General features: G+C 47.4%; 1 protein-coding gene across 4 annotated transcripts in view; it reads left to right on the top strand.

Moving 5' to 3' along the window:
* Positions 1-20,381, top strand: part of LOC144933774 (receptor-type tyrosine-protein phosphatase O-like) — an 83,174-nt gene that overhangs the window by 47,007 nt on the left and 15,786 nt on the right. The window contains exons 14-22 of one of the 4 annotated variants that reach the window (XM_078858876.1): positions 54-186; positions 1,676-1,790; positions 2,256-2,357; positions 3,582-3,650; positions 3,790-3,873; positions 5,188-5,223; positions 16,455-16,536; positions 17,809-17,899; positions 18,347-18,423. In XM_078858876.1, the coding sequence (XP_078715002.1) occupies positions 54-186; positions 1,676-1,790; positions 2,256-2,357; positions 3,582-3,650; positions 3,790-3,873; positions 5,188-5,223; positions 16,455-16,536; positions 17,809-17,899; positions 18,347-18,423 (789 nt within the window). The remainder of the gene's footprint in view (positions 1-53; positions 187-1,675; positions 1,791-2,255; positions 2,358-3,581; positions 3,651-3,789; positions 3,874-5,187; positions 5,224-16,454; positions 16,537-17,808; positions 17,900-18,346; positions 18,424-20,381) is intronic. The other 3 variants (XM_078858878.1, XM_078858877.1, XM_078858879.1) reach the window with 3 other exon arrangements.

Raw genomic sequence — 20,381 nt, 5'->3', positions numbered from 1 at the left:
AAGGTACAATTGAAAGCCTGCATTGCGACAGAGACAAACCTGTCTCTTGGCAGCTGGAGCAGCTGAGCAAGGAGGAGCACATGACGATCAGCGGGCTCTCGGCAGACACGCGCTACAACATCAGCCTGGTCAGCATCAGCCATCAACTGTCCAGCCCTCCAAGCAGCCTGCTCATCACAACTCCGGGTTAGTGACCAACCCTCAGATAATGAGCCAACCCCACGCACCCTCACATGTGTGTGGGGTTCGCGCTGACAACACATCCAGGGAGAGACCGGTAGCCCCACGCTGCGGCACGTTCATCTACGGTCACCGCATAGCCCTGGAGGTCGAGTGGCCAAGCGTACTTATTGATGTTTTTTCTGTTCACCAACCACCTTGGTAGTACTTATTACCTTGGCAGTGATGTTGTCCAGGAGCATCCATGATCATGCGAATGCCGGTGATCCCCGCAGTTGGCTTTTGACTAGCCACCGAACAGTCACTGCATCGCGCGCTATCAGGCACGCTTCTGCGGCCGTCTGGAACGCTCTTCCGATATTAGGAATTCATTGGAGCTATGCACATTTAAATTTAGATTGGAAACTCATTTCGCTAGAACTGCTTTTTTGTCTTTAGTTAGTTGCACTTCCTCCGTACATCCGATTAGCGTGGTTGGGTATGTACGGCGCGAAAGAAGTTCAACATACATACATCAAAAATAGAATAATGAACTTCTGTTGCATAGAAAAGTCATCTAAAACATTTTATTTGTAAATTTATGTAAAAGTGGTTTCTTTTCCCAATCTGGAAATCTGTGAAAAAGAACTGCATAGCTCATCGAATTCATCAAGTCTAAATAAAGATTTGGATTCAAACGAGCTGTGGGGTGACCCTCCTCTCAAATGGTGATCCTGAACCATTGGTGGATATTCCGCATTCTCACGGCAGGGGCCAACATTTTCAAATGATGACAACGTTGGCTGCATTTAAAAAAAGTAATATTGGTCATGAAAGGGCGAGAGGCTGAGTCAGCCGCTATCTGGAATTCTAACTCACCGATTTGCTACAGCGAAATTACGTACCCTTAGTGCAAACATTGAATACTTATTTGATCAAAACGATGAAATAGAGGCAAATAATAACAGGATGGAGCGCTTTGGAAAAATTATTTTGACAATTAACACAACACTAATGGGCTTAATACTGTATTTGCTTTTACATAATTAAACAGCACGCGTGCAAAACGTTGTACAACATTTGCATTTAAATTCCGTTAAGCCTGGATAGTGCTTGGATAGGTGACTGCCACGCACAAAGGACATGTTATAGGTGTTGTGGGCAGTAGAGGGCACTGCAGCAATCTCCATTCTTGTTCTGCACTCCTCCAACCTTGACCAACTTGCACTGACCGTCATGGTGAAGTATGGCCAATTGTCCCTCAAGGAACGGGGAGGCCCTTATCCAGCAGTGGCTTGTATATACAAGAGTATTTGGCTGCTATAAATATCTACATGATAAGCCACTTCGTTGAGCTCTGACCTGGCAAAATACAAAACAATAGCTTTCAATTAAATAGCTCATCTACGGCAGCATCCTGTCACCCGCGCATGTGTCGTGGCGAAATGGGGGATCCAGACGACACCCAGACGTCGCGCCGCAGCGTGAAGGGGATGCTCCCTGCGTGCGAGAGCAGCGTTGCTGATGAACACCCTGGTGCTGGCCATCCCGCTGGTGCTGTCCATGGCGCTGGTGCTGACCCTGGCGCTCGTCTACCTGGTGCTGCGCAGGCGCAAGCAGCGAGTCGAGAGGTGAGGCGTGCGATCTCTCCCGGCGATTGCGGCGCATGAGACTCCGCTTGTTTGCTGGTCTCGACCGAATGTCGCCGTGAACCTTCTCGCGCGACGGCTGATGCAAAATCGGGCCGCGGAAACGAGTTAAAGGAGACGATATTAATTGTGTCGGTGATGAAGCTACGTTTGTTGATAGAATATCAGTTGCGGTTTCTTTTATTTTTACTCGATGCAGTTCAATGGCAATTACGTTGAGATGCTTGCATATAGGGTTGCATGTTTATAGGTACCTCGACTATAATAATAGAGACAAATTATAGCGAGAACTACATTTGGTTTCAAAACCTCCACATCTCGTACCGATCTCAATACGCTGTTAAATCTGTTTTACGCTCTCCTGATTTAGACTACGCGCAACCATAGCTGGTGTGATTTGCTTACAACATTCAATGGTACTTGAGCTGAGGTCATTGTTATCTCCAGATCTAGTGGAGTTGTGTCAAGTGAACGTGGGGCCACACAATCGGTCCATCTAGACCAACTTAACGCACAGATGTTTCTGCGGACATTTAGAAATCAGCCAGGGTATGTTTTTATGCAGTGTTTCCTAAACCTTTATTGTAGCCATGCATCTCTTTTGTTCTCAATCGTAAAAAATAAATAAATAGTTGTGCTTACGTGCCGGTGCTTAATTTGCGTTTCGGCGATTTACCTTCTTCAAAAATCTGGCCATGTCTTGCACCCATAGAAAGGGCATCTCACACCCCCAGTGGGTTAAGAAGAACCACTGAACTAGAACCACTGTTTAAATGGATCACCCTGTGTTGTACGTAAATTCTTTTGCAATTAAAACATTCCAATTCTGAATGGGTGTTACTTAGAATGTTCACTGACGTTTTTAAAGTGTTTTTGTTTACCTAATGTGTAGACAGAGACTTGTTCATGAAACAATACATGCCCAGCATGTGTGACCCGTAACATGCCCCTGACACACACACAAGCATAGAGTAAGTGATCTGTGTTACACCTGCATAGGTAATCCCGATAAATGCAACACTTATACGTGTAGTTAGCAGAGGTTTTGCATGCTGATCCTGAGCCTCAAGACAAATGTTGCCCCTTCCAGCCCCGGCTGTTTGAAGTTGGACCACGGAGCCACGTGTTCCCATCAGAAAGGTCGTGTCCTGTGGTGGACATGATGTGTTAGGAGGCTTTTTTTAGTGAGATTGGAATGGTGCCACTTCTCAGTTGCTCCCTGAGTATTGCTGCCAGACTTCTCTGGGTTTCATAACGCATATGACACGACATTTTTTTCATGTGTAAGATGCATTACACCATACTGGTCATGGTGTGCACGTATGTTCCTGCTTTTGTTCTTGTAAAGCCTCCCTTCCCATGTGATGTGCATTCTGCTGTGCCAGCCGTTTTGGCCGGGTCGTCATTATAAAATCGATTTTTTGCTCAATGGGCCTTACAAGAAATAAACTGACTGACCGGATGACTGATTGACATATGCACACTCATCCTTTATTATAAACCACGTGAGAAATTCCTGAGATGTACTTGTTACAATATTTCCACAATTATTTCAAAATGCTATAACCTAGCCTATTTTGTATTTTAACACAATGTTTAGCAATGCACAAGGGGCGAGACAAAATTACCGTGTTAAACCATGATTGTTGTACAACGAACAAACACATTTCTAAAAAATATTTCAAGCGGTTATAGCAGCATGTTATTGAATAGTTTGAAAGATTTACAGTTAAGTGCCGTTTAATATCTTGTATAATTTATCATCTTCTCCAGCAAGGCCATGGGCGGAACATTTCTGAATTTTGCTGCCATTGATGGAGATTTTGGTAGCGCGTTCCGAAGGTCAGTTTCGTGACTTCCCTTGGCGCCAATATTTGTTGGCACCGTCGTTTGTGAATGCACCTTGCAACGGCGCACGGGGGGGGGGGGATGGTGGTGTGCGAGCGGTCGTGAGCGCACTCTTCTCTGTGCTCCTGCTCAGGTGTCGAACTCTGCCCGCTTTCCTTGCCTCTCTGCCTTCCTGTCTGCGGACGGGATATTTTCTCGTGCCGCCATTTGTCTCTTGGTGAGTAAGCCTCCTCTGCTCTCTTTCGTCAGATATTGTGTTTTCCTTTTTCAGTTCAAACATTTCTGGCCATTTAAGTGTCTGCTTCACAAGTGGATGGTGGTGGCGGTGGGGGGAGCAGTGGAATTCTGTGGATTTTAATACCCACCGTCATGCCAAATATGACCAATACAGACAATTTAATAGCGCTCATATCAGCGGGCCATATGCCTGGAATGAGATCACTCTTTTGCCTCTAAATCGTGCGGTAGTCTGCTGCAGATTTCATGGCCAGATTTCCTGGCGTGTAATGTCAAGTATCCGAGCCATGGCCACTGGTTTCCTATCTCATTTTACATCACGCTGGGGTTATATTGCATTCACCATGTTGCCTATTCATACGAATCATAATACAAGCTGTAAACATCAATGGGTAATCTTTCTTCCACAGCAGGGTATCACGTGTAAACACATTCTTTCGGCCGACTACTAACCTTTTAACAAAATTAACAATTGAGCACGAATGCACATCGTAGGAGTGCCAATATGAACTGTAAGGAGTTATTAACCTTCCCATGATAAATATATTGGCACCAACTCTAAAACGCAGACACCGGCGCAGATGTTTTGGGCCACCTTAGTAAGATTGGTGTTGTTGTGAGCCGCTGACTTGCCCTGACTCCCTGCCACGCACAGGAACTTTTGCACAGATTCTGCGAGAGTGTTAACTGCGTTCGTCAGGCTGGTGACAACTATGATCTTGCCGTTATAGAAATGTCCTGTAAATAAAACAAATACAATTGGCTGCTGTGTCACTACTTGGTTGCGATGACTACTTCTCTTTAGCAGCCGCGCTGCACGCTTCAGTGGTGCACAAATGGAACAGACACGCCAAGGCTGTTTTTATCACGTAATGTAACATATCTCATGGGATCTACATGTAATATCCATACATTTATTTACTTTTTATTGGATACGTAAATAGAATTACTTTGCAGTATACGCTGCGGAAAGCTAATCGACTCATGACATAGTTTTAAGTGCCGAAGAGAAAAACATTTTTCCATGGCTTATTCATGCAAAATTTAACATTTTCAAAAACAAATTGAAACATTAAAATTAGATTTTATTACAAAACCCACCCGTGAACATTTTTGAAAGGGCAAGGGTCTATTCATTATTCTGGCATCTGCCAGATAATAGTTTCATGGCCCCTTTGCAGGAAAAAGCCACTGTGGATTTTCCGAGTAATTTATAAATCAGTCATCTCTGAAAGGTGTTTAGTGAGTCACATTTTGGAATGTACATAATTTATTTTCAATCTCTATATTGCAGGGCAAGAAAACAAGGACAATTGAAAAAACTATCCAAGTAGGTAGAACATTCATACGTGTGTGTGTATTTATAGCGATATGTGTTTGGCTGAGGAGATAAAATGGTAAATTTTGAATACATTGCCTCATTAAATAACAAAATAACACGAACACTGCTCATGAAATGTAATTTATGTGTTCATTGTAATAACATCTCTGGTATAATGTATGTTGAGTTTGCATGGTTCACTGTTTAAAGTGGCCTTAGTTTACGATGTGGTGTGTGAAATGTGCGAGCAATCAGGTTCTACGTTATTACATTTAAAAGCATAATGATATGCATGGCATTTGAATTTTGACTTAAAACTTTCGTGACTGCAGGAATTCACATTCTTTGGTTCTTTCGGTAAAGTCACGTAGATAGAGAATACAACTAAAAAATAAAATTACAAATAAAATTATAAACAAAAGCAAAAAACCCACGACGTTTCGATCACAACACAAGCGGTCTTCATCATTTGAAAGCCTTAGCTCTAGTAAAGCCATAGATCTAGCTTTTTATTTATAGTTTCTATCTACGTGACTTTACCGAAATGATTAAAGAATATGCATGGCATTTGACATATGAAATCTGGGTGTATAAATGTTCAATAACTTTACCGCTCAAACCCCAGCTCCAAGCTACAGGACGGAGAGCCACTAGATTTGAAGCTTTCGTGACTGCAAGGATTCATACTCTTAGGTTTTTTCGGTAAAGTCACGTAGGTAAAAATAAATAATAAAAATAAATAATAAAAATAATAGAAATGATAATAGAAGTAAAATAATAAATTACAACGTTTCGGAGGCAACACAAGTCTCCGTCATCAGGTGAGACCGTCACAGCTGAATTTACTGTATTAAGTGAGGAAAAAAATCCAAGAGACAAGCCCTTAAATACAAGTTAAGGGGGGAGGGGGGGGGGGCTTGTCTGAATGTGGTAGCCAGGGGTATGGCCTGATAGTCCTCGGGAGCGGGGCTAAAAGAGAACAATGGTGCACATCTGCTCATGATTGTGGCCGGTGTTAGCTGATAATAAGCATAAAGGTAAGCAATACTGGTGTAATAAAGGACTCTCTCTCAGATGTCGATCTCCGTTGTCCTTTATTGGGTTCGTAGAATCTCGATACCACGGCGTCTCGCTCAAGCCCGCGTCCCTCTCGACGACCTCTCCACAGCCCTCGGCTGCTCCGATATGCAGTCTCCCTGCTGCTCCGATATGCAGTCTCCCTGCTGCTCTGTAAGGCAGTCTCCCTGCTGCTCTGCCTTGCAGCCCCACCGCTGCTCCGCTCTCTAGCTTCACTGCTGCCCCATATACAGCTAGCCTCCCACAGCCGCTAGCTCTCTGCGTCTGACACCGATGGCTAACGATGTCGACGTCTCCCACCGCGTGGCGACCGCGCCACTCTCTCCGTCCTGCCCAGCGTGGCCTCCTCCTGTTTCACTCCGTCTCAACTCCCCTTTCCCCTTCCGGTTCTCTCCCTAAATCCTCTCTCCCACGTGACCCTAACTCCACCCACTCCCCACGTGACCCAGACTCCGCCCCCCCTCAATCCTTGCTCGCATTACACTGGTAAACGCTGGGGATGTCAACACTCGGTAAAGCAGAATAGTACCTGTCAGATAAGATGGTAAATATATGTGTAGTTAAATATTTTTTAAATGTGTAATAAGAGCCATGTATGGCTCACGTGGCGATCGGCTTGCCGGTCCCGCTTTGTAGCCAATGAGGGGAGAGCCCGGGAGCATGGCCTCGGCGTGATCACGGCATGTTAGCTAAGGTGATTGGCTTGGCCGATCTTGGCCTCAGCTAATGGGAAGCCGGATCAGAGGCGGGGTCCCGGGAATTGACGGGGAGTGATCTGGAGCGGTCAACGCTGACTACTGAGGATTGGCTTAGGAGTACCACGTGACCCAGGGGTTAAGAGGGGGAGAGACGGAGGAGTCGGGGAGAGACAAGGGAATTAAGGGAGCAGGAGCCACGCGCGTACGGGGCTCTGGGTGCCACGTGCGCGGTACGACTTCGCTGGCTGTCTGCCCGCTTCCCGTTGCCTGTCAGCAACGGGGAGTGTGTGTAACTGTGGAAGTGGAAAATAAAGGACTGATTCCAGAAGCCGTCTCGAGAAGGTTTATTACATTGGTGTCAGAAGTTCTTCTGGGACCGTTTGGACGATCTTCAAGATGTCCAAGCACCTCAGAAAGAAGAACCCACCCGAGCCTCCATCGGAGGAAGATGTCGAGACGGACGAAGATGATCTGTTGGGGGCTACAGCTCCTCTGCCGCCGGCTGCTGCTACTCTCCTCGACGCCTCTCAACGCCGACAGGGTGAAGATACGACCACCTCAGGGGCGAAGGATGGATAGCGGCTGATGGCGGAGCAGATCGAGTCATTACGCGCAATTCTGCTGAGTTTTGTGACTGCGGTGGCATCCTCACCAGCCGTGGGTCGCCAGATAGCAGGCCAGCTTAACGCCGCGGATCGAGATCCTGCCCAGGAATCTGCGTCCGCCATTGCTCCTGCCACGCGGGAAGAGGCCGACATCTTGGGCGGGGCGGCAGCACCGGAGCCGTTGGGCGCCATTTTGTGCGAGGCTGCCACCACGCGGCCGCCGGACGCCATTTTGACTGCGACAGGTGGAGCGCGGGAAACGAAATCGGAGATGCCCGCGGCGTATGCCTGCCACCGCGGACATCGCCTTCCACAGATTAAGGAATTTATCGCTGGGGGCGATTGGAGTGCTTTTACGTGGCGCTTCGAGTCGGCCTTCAGATCCGTGCGTTGGACGGAGGCGGAGGCGCTGGAAGCGCTACCTACACTGCTCGACGATGTTTCTCTGGGGGTCTTCTGCTCCATCCCGGCGTCCAAGAAGAAGACGCTTCGTGATGCTTTCGCAGAGATGGCGGAGTTCTACGACCCGCCGACAGCAGCCACGAGAAAATTTATGTCGCGTCGCCGAGGATCGGAGGAGTCGCCTTTGGCTTATCGGGGGGCGTTGATGGCGCTGGCCATGGCCGCTTACCCCGACGCGACGGCCGATCATCTGGATCTTCTCATCCTTTCCCGTATGCTGGAGCTGTCCCAGGAGCTCAACATTTCGCTGCCGGTATGCGGCCACGAACCGCTCACATAGCGATGGGTGGCGCGCTGCCTGGACGCTAAGTTTATCATCAAGTGCTGGGACCAGATGGCGGCGTGGACTGGGAAACCCGAGATCGACGGGCCACCCTTGGGGTGGTCTCCACGACGGGTCGTCCACTGCTCCGACGACTCCGGCGACAACGAGGTGCTGGCTGCTGCTGTTCTGCACGGGATTCCGAGACAGTGGCTGCGCGACCAGCGTGGTGACTACGCGAGCCGTCCACGTGCGGGGATCGAGTCGACCGACCGCCGGCCGACGACGGCCACGTGTTTCAAGTGCGGCCGACGAGGCCATTTCGCCCGCGACTGCCGCTGCCAACCTCTGCCTTTGCCACTTCCGCCGAGGGGGCCTCCATCTCCTCCGCCGGGCGCGGAGCCGCAACACCCTCGGGCGAGTCGGCACAAATCGGACACCCGGCAGGTCGTGTCACATCATTCATCCACTCGCACTCATTGTTGCACTCCTGATGATAATTGTCATTCTTCTGCATCATTTCCACGCTCTACTACACAATGGAAAAAATTGGCTCGTAGGGTGGTGGCTGCGGCATCGGGCTCATCGACGGTACGGGGTACCATCGAGGGCATCGACGTCCGTATTTTGGTGGACACTGGCGCATCTGCCACCATCATTTCCGATGTTATTTTTCATCTTTTGTCTATTCCCACGTCGCGAATACGTCGGGTTAATGATGCGTGTGTAGACGTAAATGGGGGTAGCATGGGTATCTGCGGTCAGGTCGATGTGTGTATCACTATCGGGAATATTACTGCTAAGGGATCTGTGTTGATCTCGCGCTCGCTAGCCGTCCCATGCTTGCTAGGTACAGATTTCTTGCGCCGAATGCCACTAAAGATACGGGTCGCCCAGGATTGTTTGGAAATGCCGGGGGGTCATAGGATGCCGTTCCTGCCTTCCCTGCTGGCCAGTTCGCCTCCGGGTAACGCAGTTACCGCCGTGGTCGCTGCTACGGTAGAGGTCCCATCAGGCGCACAAATGCTCATTCCGCTGCGTTACCGGAAACCCCTTCAAGTTCAAAAGGGTGCAATGGGCGTGCTATTATCCCCGTCTAATTCGGTGGCTAAATCTTTTTCCTTGGCAGCGGCCCAAACGATCGTATGGCCAGGTCAGGCACCGTTCATACAGGTGTTGAATGGGGGGCCGGACCGGGTTGTTGTCCCGGAGGGATCGGTGTTGGCTCACGCCACTACCGATTTCGCCACTTTTGACGAAAAGCCGCACGCCCGAATACCCACTGGTGGACCTCCACGCGATCGTTCGCAGGAACGTTGGATCGCGGACTTGTGCGGGGAAAATTCATCCTTGTCGAACGAGCAAAGAACTGCTTTGCATTCATTATTGGTACGGTACGCTGATGTTTTCAGCAAGAATGACTTGGATCTCGGCCGCACGTCACTTTTGTCACACCATATTGACAACGGTGCGACACCTCCCATCTGTATGCATCCGCATCGCATGAGCCCGGCGGAAAGGGAACATGTGCGCGGCGCAGTAGACGAGTTGTTGGCGGCGGATATTATTTCGCCGTCCAACAGCCCTTGGGGTGCGCCCGTGGTTCTGGTTAAGAAAAAGGATGGTGGGACAAGGTTTTGCGTAGATTTCCGCCGGTTAAATAAGATTTCCGTGGCGGACGCGTACCCTTTACCAAGGATGGATGACTCATTGGACGCTTTATCGGGTGCTAAATTCTTTTCCACCCTCGATTTGTCCTCGGGCTTTTGGCAGCTTCCCCTCGATGACGAGTCAAAACCCAAGATGGCGTTCCGCACGCCGCAAGGTCTCTTTGAATTTAATCGGTTGCCTATGGGCTTGAATGCGGCTCCGGCGACGTTTCAACGACTCATGGAATTGGTACTGGCTGGATTACAGTGGGAAACGTGCCTCATATATTTGGACGATATCATCGTTTTTAGCCGCACGTTCGAGGAACACCTCCAACGCCTGGAGACGGTTTTTCAAAGGATGCGGTCGGCTGACTTAAAGTTTAAACCTAGAAAATGCCACCTTTTGCAACACTCCATCCGTTACTTGGGTCATATCGTCAGTTCGGATGGCGTGTCCACTGACCCTCAGAAAATGCAATGTGTCCGAGAGTGGCCCACACCCACTTCGGTGGGCGATGTTCGGCGGTTTATTGGGTTCGCATCTTATTATCGCCGCTTCGTTAAGAACTTTGCAACATTGGCTAAACCATTGCATGTTCTGACGGGCAAAAATCAAAGGTTTAAATGGGGCCCGGAGGAGGAAAGCTCTTTTCACTCGCTTCGGGATCACCTCGCCACGGCGCCTACGCTCGATTACCCGGACTTTTCCCAGCCGTTCATCCTTGACACAGATGCTAGCGATATCGGCATCGGGGCCGTTTTATCACAATGCAAAGACGGGGTTGAGCGAGTGGTTGTGTACGGCAGCAGAGTTCTGTCCCCTGCAAAAACACGATATTGCGTGACGAGGCGGGAACTTTTGGCGATTGTGCATTTTGTCCGCCTGTACCGGCCGTACCTGTATGGAAGGAAATTCCTCGTTCCCACTGATCACGCGGCTTTGCAATACTCCTCAAAATTGGACCAACGTCAGGCCAATTGGCTTGGTGGTTGGAATCATTACAGGAATTTTCCTTCGATATTATGTACTGTAAGGGGGCCCGCCACGCTAACGCGGACACGCTCTCCAGGCTGCCACCCGTTCCCCCGTGCACTTGTCTGACGGGTATGCACCGCTGCGCGGCTCCGCTCGCCTCGCCCTGTCCGGTTATGGGGGCGATAGCGAACGAGGACGACCAGGAGGTGTCGGTGGACACTGATGATACCCTACAGCAGCCGCACTCGGTCTGGCTACACGAGCAGAAGGCTGATACCTCGCTGGCTCCGCTGCGGAAATTGATCGGGAAACAAAAAGCTCAATTGGCGGGATGGAAGTGGCGGATGTTCCGAGGCCAGGCGGGACTATTAATTTGTACCGACGGGTTGCCTGACCGACCACGCTTGGTCGTGCCTACTTCCCTTCGCTATGACCTGCTTCGCACTCTGCACGCTGACAAATTGATGCACCTCGGCGTGCAGAAGACTTTGGCCGCGATGCATAAAGATTTCTTCTGGCCCGGCATGACGGCAGACGTTAATGACTTTGTCCGCTCATGCCATGATTGTGCGAAGAGGAAACCGCCTCGGAAACAGTATGTGCCGCCATTACGTTCCATTGAGGTGTCCCGCATCAACGAATTGGTTGCTCTGGACATTCTCGGCCCGTTCCCTCCATCGGCTAGGGGCAATAAATACCTTCTGGTCGGAGTGGAATATTTTTCTCGATGGCCGATGGCCTGGCCTCTGCCCGACCAAACGGCCGCGTCCATCACCGATGCTTTCTTGAACGGGTACGTCATGGATAAGGGGGCACCCGAGAGGTTGCTCACAGATCAGGGACGTAACTTCTCCTCCAAATTGCTCAAGGAGGTTTGCGAGGCGCTGGGCACAAAGAAGATCCGCACTTCCCCATACCATCCGCAAACGGATGGCATGGTGGAACGATTCAACCGCACCCTCTCGGCTATGCTTTGTCACACGGTGAGTGAAAAGCAAACCGATTGGGACTTGCACATACCGGGCGTCTTAGCGGCATACCGCATGGTTCCACACGCGTCCACGGGATATTCACCGTATTTTCTGATGTATGGCCGTGAGAACGTACCACCCATTGATGTGCAACTGGGTACGCCGAGTAAACAGCCGTCCCGTTCCTTGCCTGATCACGTACGGGACTCGCTTGAACGGGTTACAGAGGCGCGAGAGGCTGCCAGGTGTGCGACGGCCCGTGCGCAGGCAAGGAACGAGAGGTATGCGCGTCGATCACGTACTCACGTGCCCTGGTCGGTGGGCGACCTGGCATGGCTCCACTGCCCTCAGGTGCCGGTGGGCACATCCCCTAAACTGCACAGGCTGTGGCGGGGGCCTGTGACGTTGGTGGACATTCGGAACCCACAGAGTGTTCGCGTCCAGTACGGAAAACATCGGTGGTACGTCCATTCGTCGCGACTTAAACCCTATGTTAGTACGCGTGTTGATCCCTCATCTCCACTTGTTGACCTGCCGGGATCTGCTGTGCCGAATACGCCGCTTGCCTCGCCCGTTGATCCCCAGGGGACTGTGTTGTGCCTCCTGCAGATGAACAGGTTTTGAGGGCTGGGGAAGCCCCCGCTGTCCCCCCTCTAACGGGACCTGCCCTGGACATGACCGAAAACGAACAATCTTCTTCTTCATGCCTACCACCTCCTGTCGAACCGGCGGCAAGGCGACCGTGCGCAGGAAGCGGAGAGGGTCCCGCGTCGTGTACGCGATCTAAATCTCTCCCGTTTCATTAGCGTCTGATTTTCTTGCTGTCCCTTCCCTGTCGCTACTGCGCTGCAGGGGCGCCCTAATGTATGTCTGGTTGTTCATGGGTGATTCTGTTTTTAAGTGTTGTTCGGCGCATTGACGCCGTTTCACTCTTTATTGTTAAATGCGCCTTGGCGCCCTAATAAGCAATTTTATGGAATCGGTTAATCACCCTTTTCCCAGCCGAGACGGCTGATTTCTTTCACCGGGGGGAGGGTGATGTAATAAGAGCCATGTATGGCTCACGTGGCGATCGGCTTGCCGGTCTCGCTTTGTAGCCAATGAGGGGAGAGCCCGGGAGCATGGCCTCGGCCTGATCACGGCATGTTAGCTAAGGTGATTGGCTTGGCCGATCTTGGCCTCAGCTAATGGGAAGCCGGATCAGAGGCGGGGTCCCGGGAATTGACGGGGAGTGATCTGGAGCGGTCAACGCTGACTACTGAGGATTGGCTTAGGAGTACCACGTGACCCAGGGGTTAAGAGGGGGAGAGACGGAGGAGTCGGGGAGAGACCTGGGAACGAAGATAGCAGGAGCCACGCGCGTATGGGGCTCTGGGTGCCACGTGCGCGGTACGACTTCGCTGGCTGTCTGCCCGCTTCCCGTTGCCTGTCAGCAACGGGGAGTGTGTGTAACTGTGGAAGTGGAAAATAAAGGACTGATTCCAGAAGCCGTCTCGAGAAGGTTTATTACAAATGGTTAATGACATCTTTCCAATGATTACTCAGTTTGTACCCATCATCACGGTTGAAGTTATGTCAGTGTTTGTATATCTGGATGGCTTTGTGCACAAACCTCTGATGATATCCAGAAGGTTTGCAGAGCACCTTGGTCTCGGAAAAGACAATCTCATGAGAACCCACAGTGTTGTAGCAATGATCGGCAACGGCGGAAGACTCAATTTTGCCGTGTTTCAGATCTGTGTCATCCACATCCCTCTTCCACAGGGAAGGACGCAGGGTGGACGTCTGGATGGTGTCTGATTCAAACTTTTCCATGAACACATTGGCTATCACTGGTGACAAACAGAATGAGGGTACCCCTATGGGCTCCCCCTTGTCACCAGTGATAGCCAATGTGTTCATGGAAAAGTTTGAATCAGACGCCATCCAGACGTCCACCCTGCGTCCTTCCCTGTGGAAGAGGTATGTGGATGACACTTTTGTCATTTGGCCACATGGCCTCCCAGCATTGAACCACTTCCTGGACCACATCAATTCCAGACACCCATCCATCAGATTCACCATGGAAGTGGAGAAAGATAGCAAACTACCATTCTTAGATATTCTGTTTGAGAGGAGACCTGATGGATCCTTGGGACATTCTGTCTACAGGAAAGCCACCCACACAGATTCCTACTTGAAACCTGATTCCCACCACCACCCGTCTCAAAATAATTATCTCATCAAAACACTATACCACAGAGCTCATGGCATTTCTGACCAACACCACCTGGCCAGTGAATTAAGACATGTACATCAGGCCCTCAGGATGAACGGATACTCTGACCGCACCATCCGCCAAGCTGTTTCTCCCACCATACAGAAACAGCCACTTGAAACTCCGATCAAAACTATCACTTTACCATACAAAGCAGGCGTGACCAAAAAGATCTCCAAAATTATAAACAAACATAAGATCCAAGTCCGATTCAGTACAGTACGTAAAATCCGTGATATAATTCCATCTGTGAAGGATGTCATTCCTGACTTGCAATACCCTGGAGTCTATAGACTGAGTTGCAGCTGTGGTGATTGTTACATAGAGGAAACGAAACATCATATCTCTGATCGTGTCCGAGAGCACAAGTCAGATCTGAAACACGGCAAAATTGAGTCTTCCGCCATGGCCGATCATTGCTACAACGCTGTGGGTTCTCATGAGATTGTCTTTTCCGAGACCAAGGTGCTCTGCAAACCTTCTGGATACCATCAGAGGTTTGTGCACGAAGCCATCCAGATATACAAACACAGACATAACTTCAACCGTGATGATGGGTACAAACTGAGTAATCATTGAAAAGATGTCATTAACCATGTAAAACAGATTTAACTACACATATGTGTACCATCTTATCTGACAGGTACTATTCTACTTTACCGAGTGTTGACATCCCCAGCGTTTACCAGTATTGCTTACTTTTATGCTTATTATGAGCTAACACCGGCCACAACTATGAGCCGATGTGCACCATTGTTCTCTTTTAGCCCCGCTCCCGAGGACCATCAGGCCATACCCCTGGCTACCACATTCAGACAAGCCCCCCCCTCCCCCCCTTAACTTGTATTTAAGGGCTTGTCTCTTGGATTTTTTCCTCACTTAATACAGTAAATTCAGCTGTGACGGTCCCACCTGATGATGGAGACTTGTGTTGCCTCCGAAACGTCGTGATTTATTATTTTATTTCTATTATTATTTCTATTATTTGTATTTATATTATTTATTATTTATTTATTCCAACGTGACTTTACCAAAAAAACCTAAGAGTAGGAGAGCCACTATTGTGGATTTTAAATTCCTCCTAGCATTCACCGACTTCCACAGACGAACGGATCAGCCTTGACTTTACTAGAGCTATGACTTTATTAGAGGTATCTATGGCAGGGTAACTGTAAGTCATGTAGCTATGACTTTTAATTATTTGCTCTCATTAGTGAAGCTTTAAACTGCGATACACGGCCTAGTTATGGGTTACATCTTCCTGTGAAGTTTGCTGGTATGCCACATAGACAATATACTTTAAATCATTGTCATGATTTCATTCTACAAGCTCACAAAGGCAGTTATCAGTTTGAATTGTCCTAAAAATACAAAGGATGATGTTCAAAATGCATCTTAACTTTGATCATTGCATATTGATAATTGATGTTTCTTGCTTTTGATGCCATCTAATGAACACAGCCAGTTGGGAGTAAAAGTGTGAGTGCCGGATGTAAATTCCAGTGATGTTGTAGGAGGGCTGTGCAGCTGACTTATGGCACGAATGTGTTCGAGCCTTTGCTTATAACTCGAATAGACAAAACACAAGGGTTTCCACTTTTGTGTGACCCACAGCCGGCGTGAAAAATGTTTGAACGTCATCCTACTTGAACTAAGGTCTTCCGAAAAATGTTTTATTGGAGGTTATACATTTTGTTATGTCCGAATGTAAATCTAGTTTTAAAATGCAAATACTGTAAATGTTGATTGGGAGGTACATGCATTGTTGTTGTCCAACCTAGCCCGGTGAACATTGCCATCTGGGGTTTTTGAAGTGATGAATCAAAACATAATCCGATATTTTTGTCAAGTGCTTTTTGAAACCACTTGACACCAAAGCTGACAGTGATCAGTTTTACTTTCTATTGGCGGATTGATTTTTGCAAATTGTCACAACGAAATAAATATATATGAAGAAATAAAAATAATAGTCAAACTCGCTACATCAAAATATTTTTTAAGTCTGCACATTTCAATTGCAATTCATATAGTTTGTTAATTGCATTTGAAAAACATTAAAAATGTGTATTTACTCTTTCTCATAATTCCAATATGCGAGGTTATATAATCAGTTCCTGGAAATTTGCGATGCTTTCAAAGAAAAAATGTCCTGTTCACCTCCGGCTCTTTTCCATGAAAGTGAAATAACTTCATTTAAGAAAAACATTAATCACAATACGTGTTCATGGTCAGCAGTGAGGTACGATTAATTCTACTGATCGTTTTCTGCTGTACTTTTAGGCCAGTACAACTGGATGACTTTGAAATGTACATCAAGGAAATGTCCAAGGACTCAGATTACAAGTTTTCCCTTGAATATGAGGTTTGTAATGTTTACTGGTTGCCCCATTCCTGTAAAGATATACTTTCTTTATATATACACGCGTTTATATATATAATTAATATTAATATAAATGAATATTACAATATAAATGCAATGAATGTGACTCTATTGTACTCAGAGGTAAAAAAAAACGACGCTGTTATATTGGAAGTCATGATTTTCATTTTTAAAAATATATATAATTTGTGTAATTCATACAAGAGCATCATCAACACCGTGGCTATTGCAGACCACTTGATGTTGCTGCAGCTACTCATGACCGCCGTTGCATTGCATGAGCACAAGCGTCTCCATGGTCGTGTCGTAGGTGTTGCAGCAGCAGCAGCCGGTTTGCACTCCACAGTTGCCCTTATACCCGTGAGTGTCAAGTGAGATGATGATTCTGTCATCTGCTCACTCACGGCCTCTCCGCCTGTTCCACATCCACCGGGCTCTACTGTCCGAGGGCCTCACCACTCACCACTGACCTGCTACGCGGCCCATTCACCTGCCCGCTCACAATAAACAAAGACAATTTTGGGGCAAGTGCTGTAAGCGAGTACTGATGAAGGCCGACACGGCACGCTACGGGGTGGGTGACCAGCACCATGCCCGGCCGCCTTTATCTCTGGAATTGAAATGTTTACGCATTGCACAAAGTACTAATTTGAGGCTGAATCAATGTAGAGGGGCCCCAGGACAGGGAATGAAACTCGGGTCGCCGGGTTCATAGCGCAGCTATGCAACCGCTCCCAACACACACACTCACAGGGCACAATTCATGGAGAGGTTGTTTTCATGTTCATTCAAACTTCTGGGATTATTAGGAATTTGCCAGGAGGGAATCCGCCCAATACATGAAGCAATTTATTTTTTTATTCCCCCGGAGGAGCAGATGGAGGCTCAATCCACAAAAACCTCTGAATCGACAATATGCTCAACTCACAATTCAAACGTTTTGAATCCTGAATGGGTTGCCAATCATTCTATCATTCCTTGGGGTCAATAAAATTATGTATACTTCGTCTCTGGATTTATCTACATGTGTAAATGCATTGCAGTATGTTTATGTATTTATATATTTCTGAGTATGTACAGAAATGTATGGTCATTTATATGTACCTCTCCATATTTGAATGTCATGTTCTAATGTTGTGTGTAAATCATTCCCCCACTCGTGTGCCACTCTTTAAGGTCTGCGCCAATAAAAAAATGTTTAATAGCAATAAATATGACAAGACACATCTCCTTTTCCTGTCTCTTGTCCCCTAGGATCTCAAGTTGGTTGGGCAGGAGATGTCTCACAATGCTGCCAGCCTACCGGTGAATCGCCAGAAAAATCGATACTCCAACATCTTGCCGTGTACGACACTGTAAAGCGACCACACGCTCCCAGAGCACACACACCCCACACTGCATTATCCGGCACGACCCTGACGACCTGATATATAATATACCCTCGGCAATAGCATTACCTAAGTGCATCAGGAAAGAGATGTTGCATTATATTTTCGTCACAATTAGATCAACCATTAAAAGTTCATGTGATAAATTGCCGCCATTATCTTCACGATGTGCGTACCCTTGACGCAATTGCACTCATCAGCAATACTGCCTTCAAAGAGAAAGATCATCGGCGATGTTTTTCGGGCAACGAATGGCCCCTTCTTAATAGCGCGTCAAGACGGACCATCGAGGGGCGTCGACTTTGCACCACTGCTACCACAGCAGCGGCCGTAGCAGCAGCAGCATCGCCAAATCCTGTGTTGGAATGATCGCGGTTTGCTTGCGCGACTTTTGTCGGCTGCAGACGACACGAGCCGCGTGAAGTTGATGGCGCTGGAAAGCCACGAGGGCTCAGATTACATCAACGCCAACTTCATTCCGGTGAGTGCCCGAGCTCTCTGCTAACAATGTTGTGATCTGGTCTTTATTGGCGTTCTGTTTTTTTTGCCTGCGGTAGAAATATCGATGGCTATTGAAATGTTTTTATATAATTCCCCTATTTACCGTTGTTTGTTTTGTATTAATTGCATATGAATCTGGCTCTGTCAAAGTTTTCTTCATTACCAGAACTCGTACCGTTGTTTATCATACTGACTACAGTTGAGTAACACAATGGTATGAAATATAGTCCAGTGTTGGAAGTGGTACAGAAGCACAATTTACCAAAACTCAACACATTCACGTTTTGCCTGTTGTTGAAATATCTTTATGTTTAAAATAAATTATTCTTAGTTATAAAGATACAGTGGTACCTTGGTATACGTCGTTCAATTCGTTCAAGAAGGTAGGACTTATACCGAAACTAATTTTTCCCATAAGAAATAAAGGGAAAGGAAATAATCCGTTCCAGAGTATAATAAATTATATATTATATGGCATATTATACATTAATGGGGTTGTATAAAATAATTTAGAAACTACTTATTACTAAAATGCATACATAAATTAAAATAAATGCATAAATAAATTAAAATGAATTGAAATGACGTTTCGATCACAACACAAGCAGTCGTCATCAGGAAAAGGGGGGGGGGGTTGGCAAACTGTTTATTAAGGTTTAGAGATGGACGTAGCCCAAGTGTGTCAGCAGCATGGGTGGGGCAGCTAATGTTAATGTAGGCCAGCAGTGGGTCTCCACCAAAAGGGCCTCTAGGCAATCATTGCACCTCGCTCCACACACCCACCCTGCTGACGGTGGAGGTTGACAAGAAAACATTGGAGAAACTAAGCGACATGTCTCGGACCGTGTTCGTGAGCATAAGGCAGATTTGAAACACGGTAGGACCAATACTTCTGCCGTGGCTGATCATTATTTTAATGTGGCTGGCTCACACGAAATTGATTTGTCTAAGACGATGATACTTTGCAAGCCTACTGGCTATCAATAAAGATTCGTTCATGAAGCCATCCATATATATAGACACAGACACAATTTCAACCGAGAAGATGGTTATTAACTCAGAAATCATTGGAAAGATGTCATCAACCACTTTGGGTCATGACTTGATTTGTGTTTTCTTGTCAACCTCCACCGTCAGCAGTGTGGGTGTGTGGAGCTAGATGCAATGATTGCCTGGAGGCCCTTATTATTATTTTTTATATCTACGTGACTTTACCAAAAAAACAAAGAATATGAATTCCCTGCAGGCACGAAAGTTTTAAGTCAACATTTTATGCTATATTTGTGTTTTAATAGTAGATATATTTGATCTTAATAATTTGAGCGATATTTTATGCAGTCACAGAAAATGGGAATGTGGCTTACATGAACGCTGTTGATAACAGATGTCCCTGAATTATTACCAAGTGCATTGAAAGAGGAACCGCAATTGCTATTTTGAGCGGCTGATGTCACCGTTGCCAAGCTGGTTGCTACCCAACGATAGGTACTCGAAAATGTGTCCCGTTATTATCAAACGCTGTAACGCCAACGCCTCCACTTCGAAATTTACAAAAATAACACGTTGACAACAATCTTTTGTAAAGACTTGGAGGTAAATATACCCCCCTGTTGATCAACACATAATAGCATCAAATATAAGGGAGAAACTGCCCGAATGTTTCAATAGCCGAACGTCTTGTGCATTAGCAAATACCGAGTGCAACGGGGCACTGTTGGAGCTGGTGGTGCAAGTTTCAGTCCCCCTGTGCAGCGGGCACTGCTGATTTCCTGCCACGTGGTTCTCACCCGGTGCTCTGCATTTCATTTATCAGAGATAGCAGAGAAGGCACCGGCAACGGATTGCGGGAAGCTGCCTCGATTGGTTTAGCGTAGGGGTCGGCGACCAAGATAAGAAGATACATATTTTTTTTCGAATTCGGTAACAAAGCTCAATCTT

Source organism: Lampetra fluviatilis, chromosome 8 (genome assembly GCF_964198595.1).
Source record: "Lampetra fluviatilis chromosome 8, kcLamFluv1.1, whole genome shotgun sequence".
NCBI lineage: Eukaryota > Metazoa > Chordata > Hyperoartia > Petromyzontiformes > Petromyzontidae > Lampetra > Lampetra fluviatilis.
The sequence above is the reverse complement of the archived record's forward strand: the minus strand, read 5'-3'. Positions and strand labels throughout refer to the sequence as shown.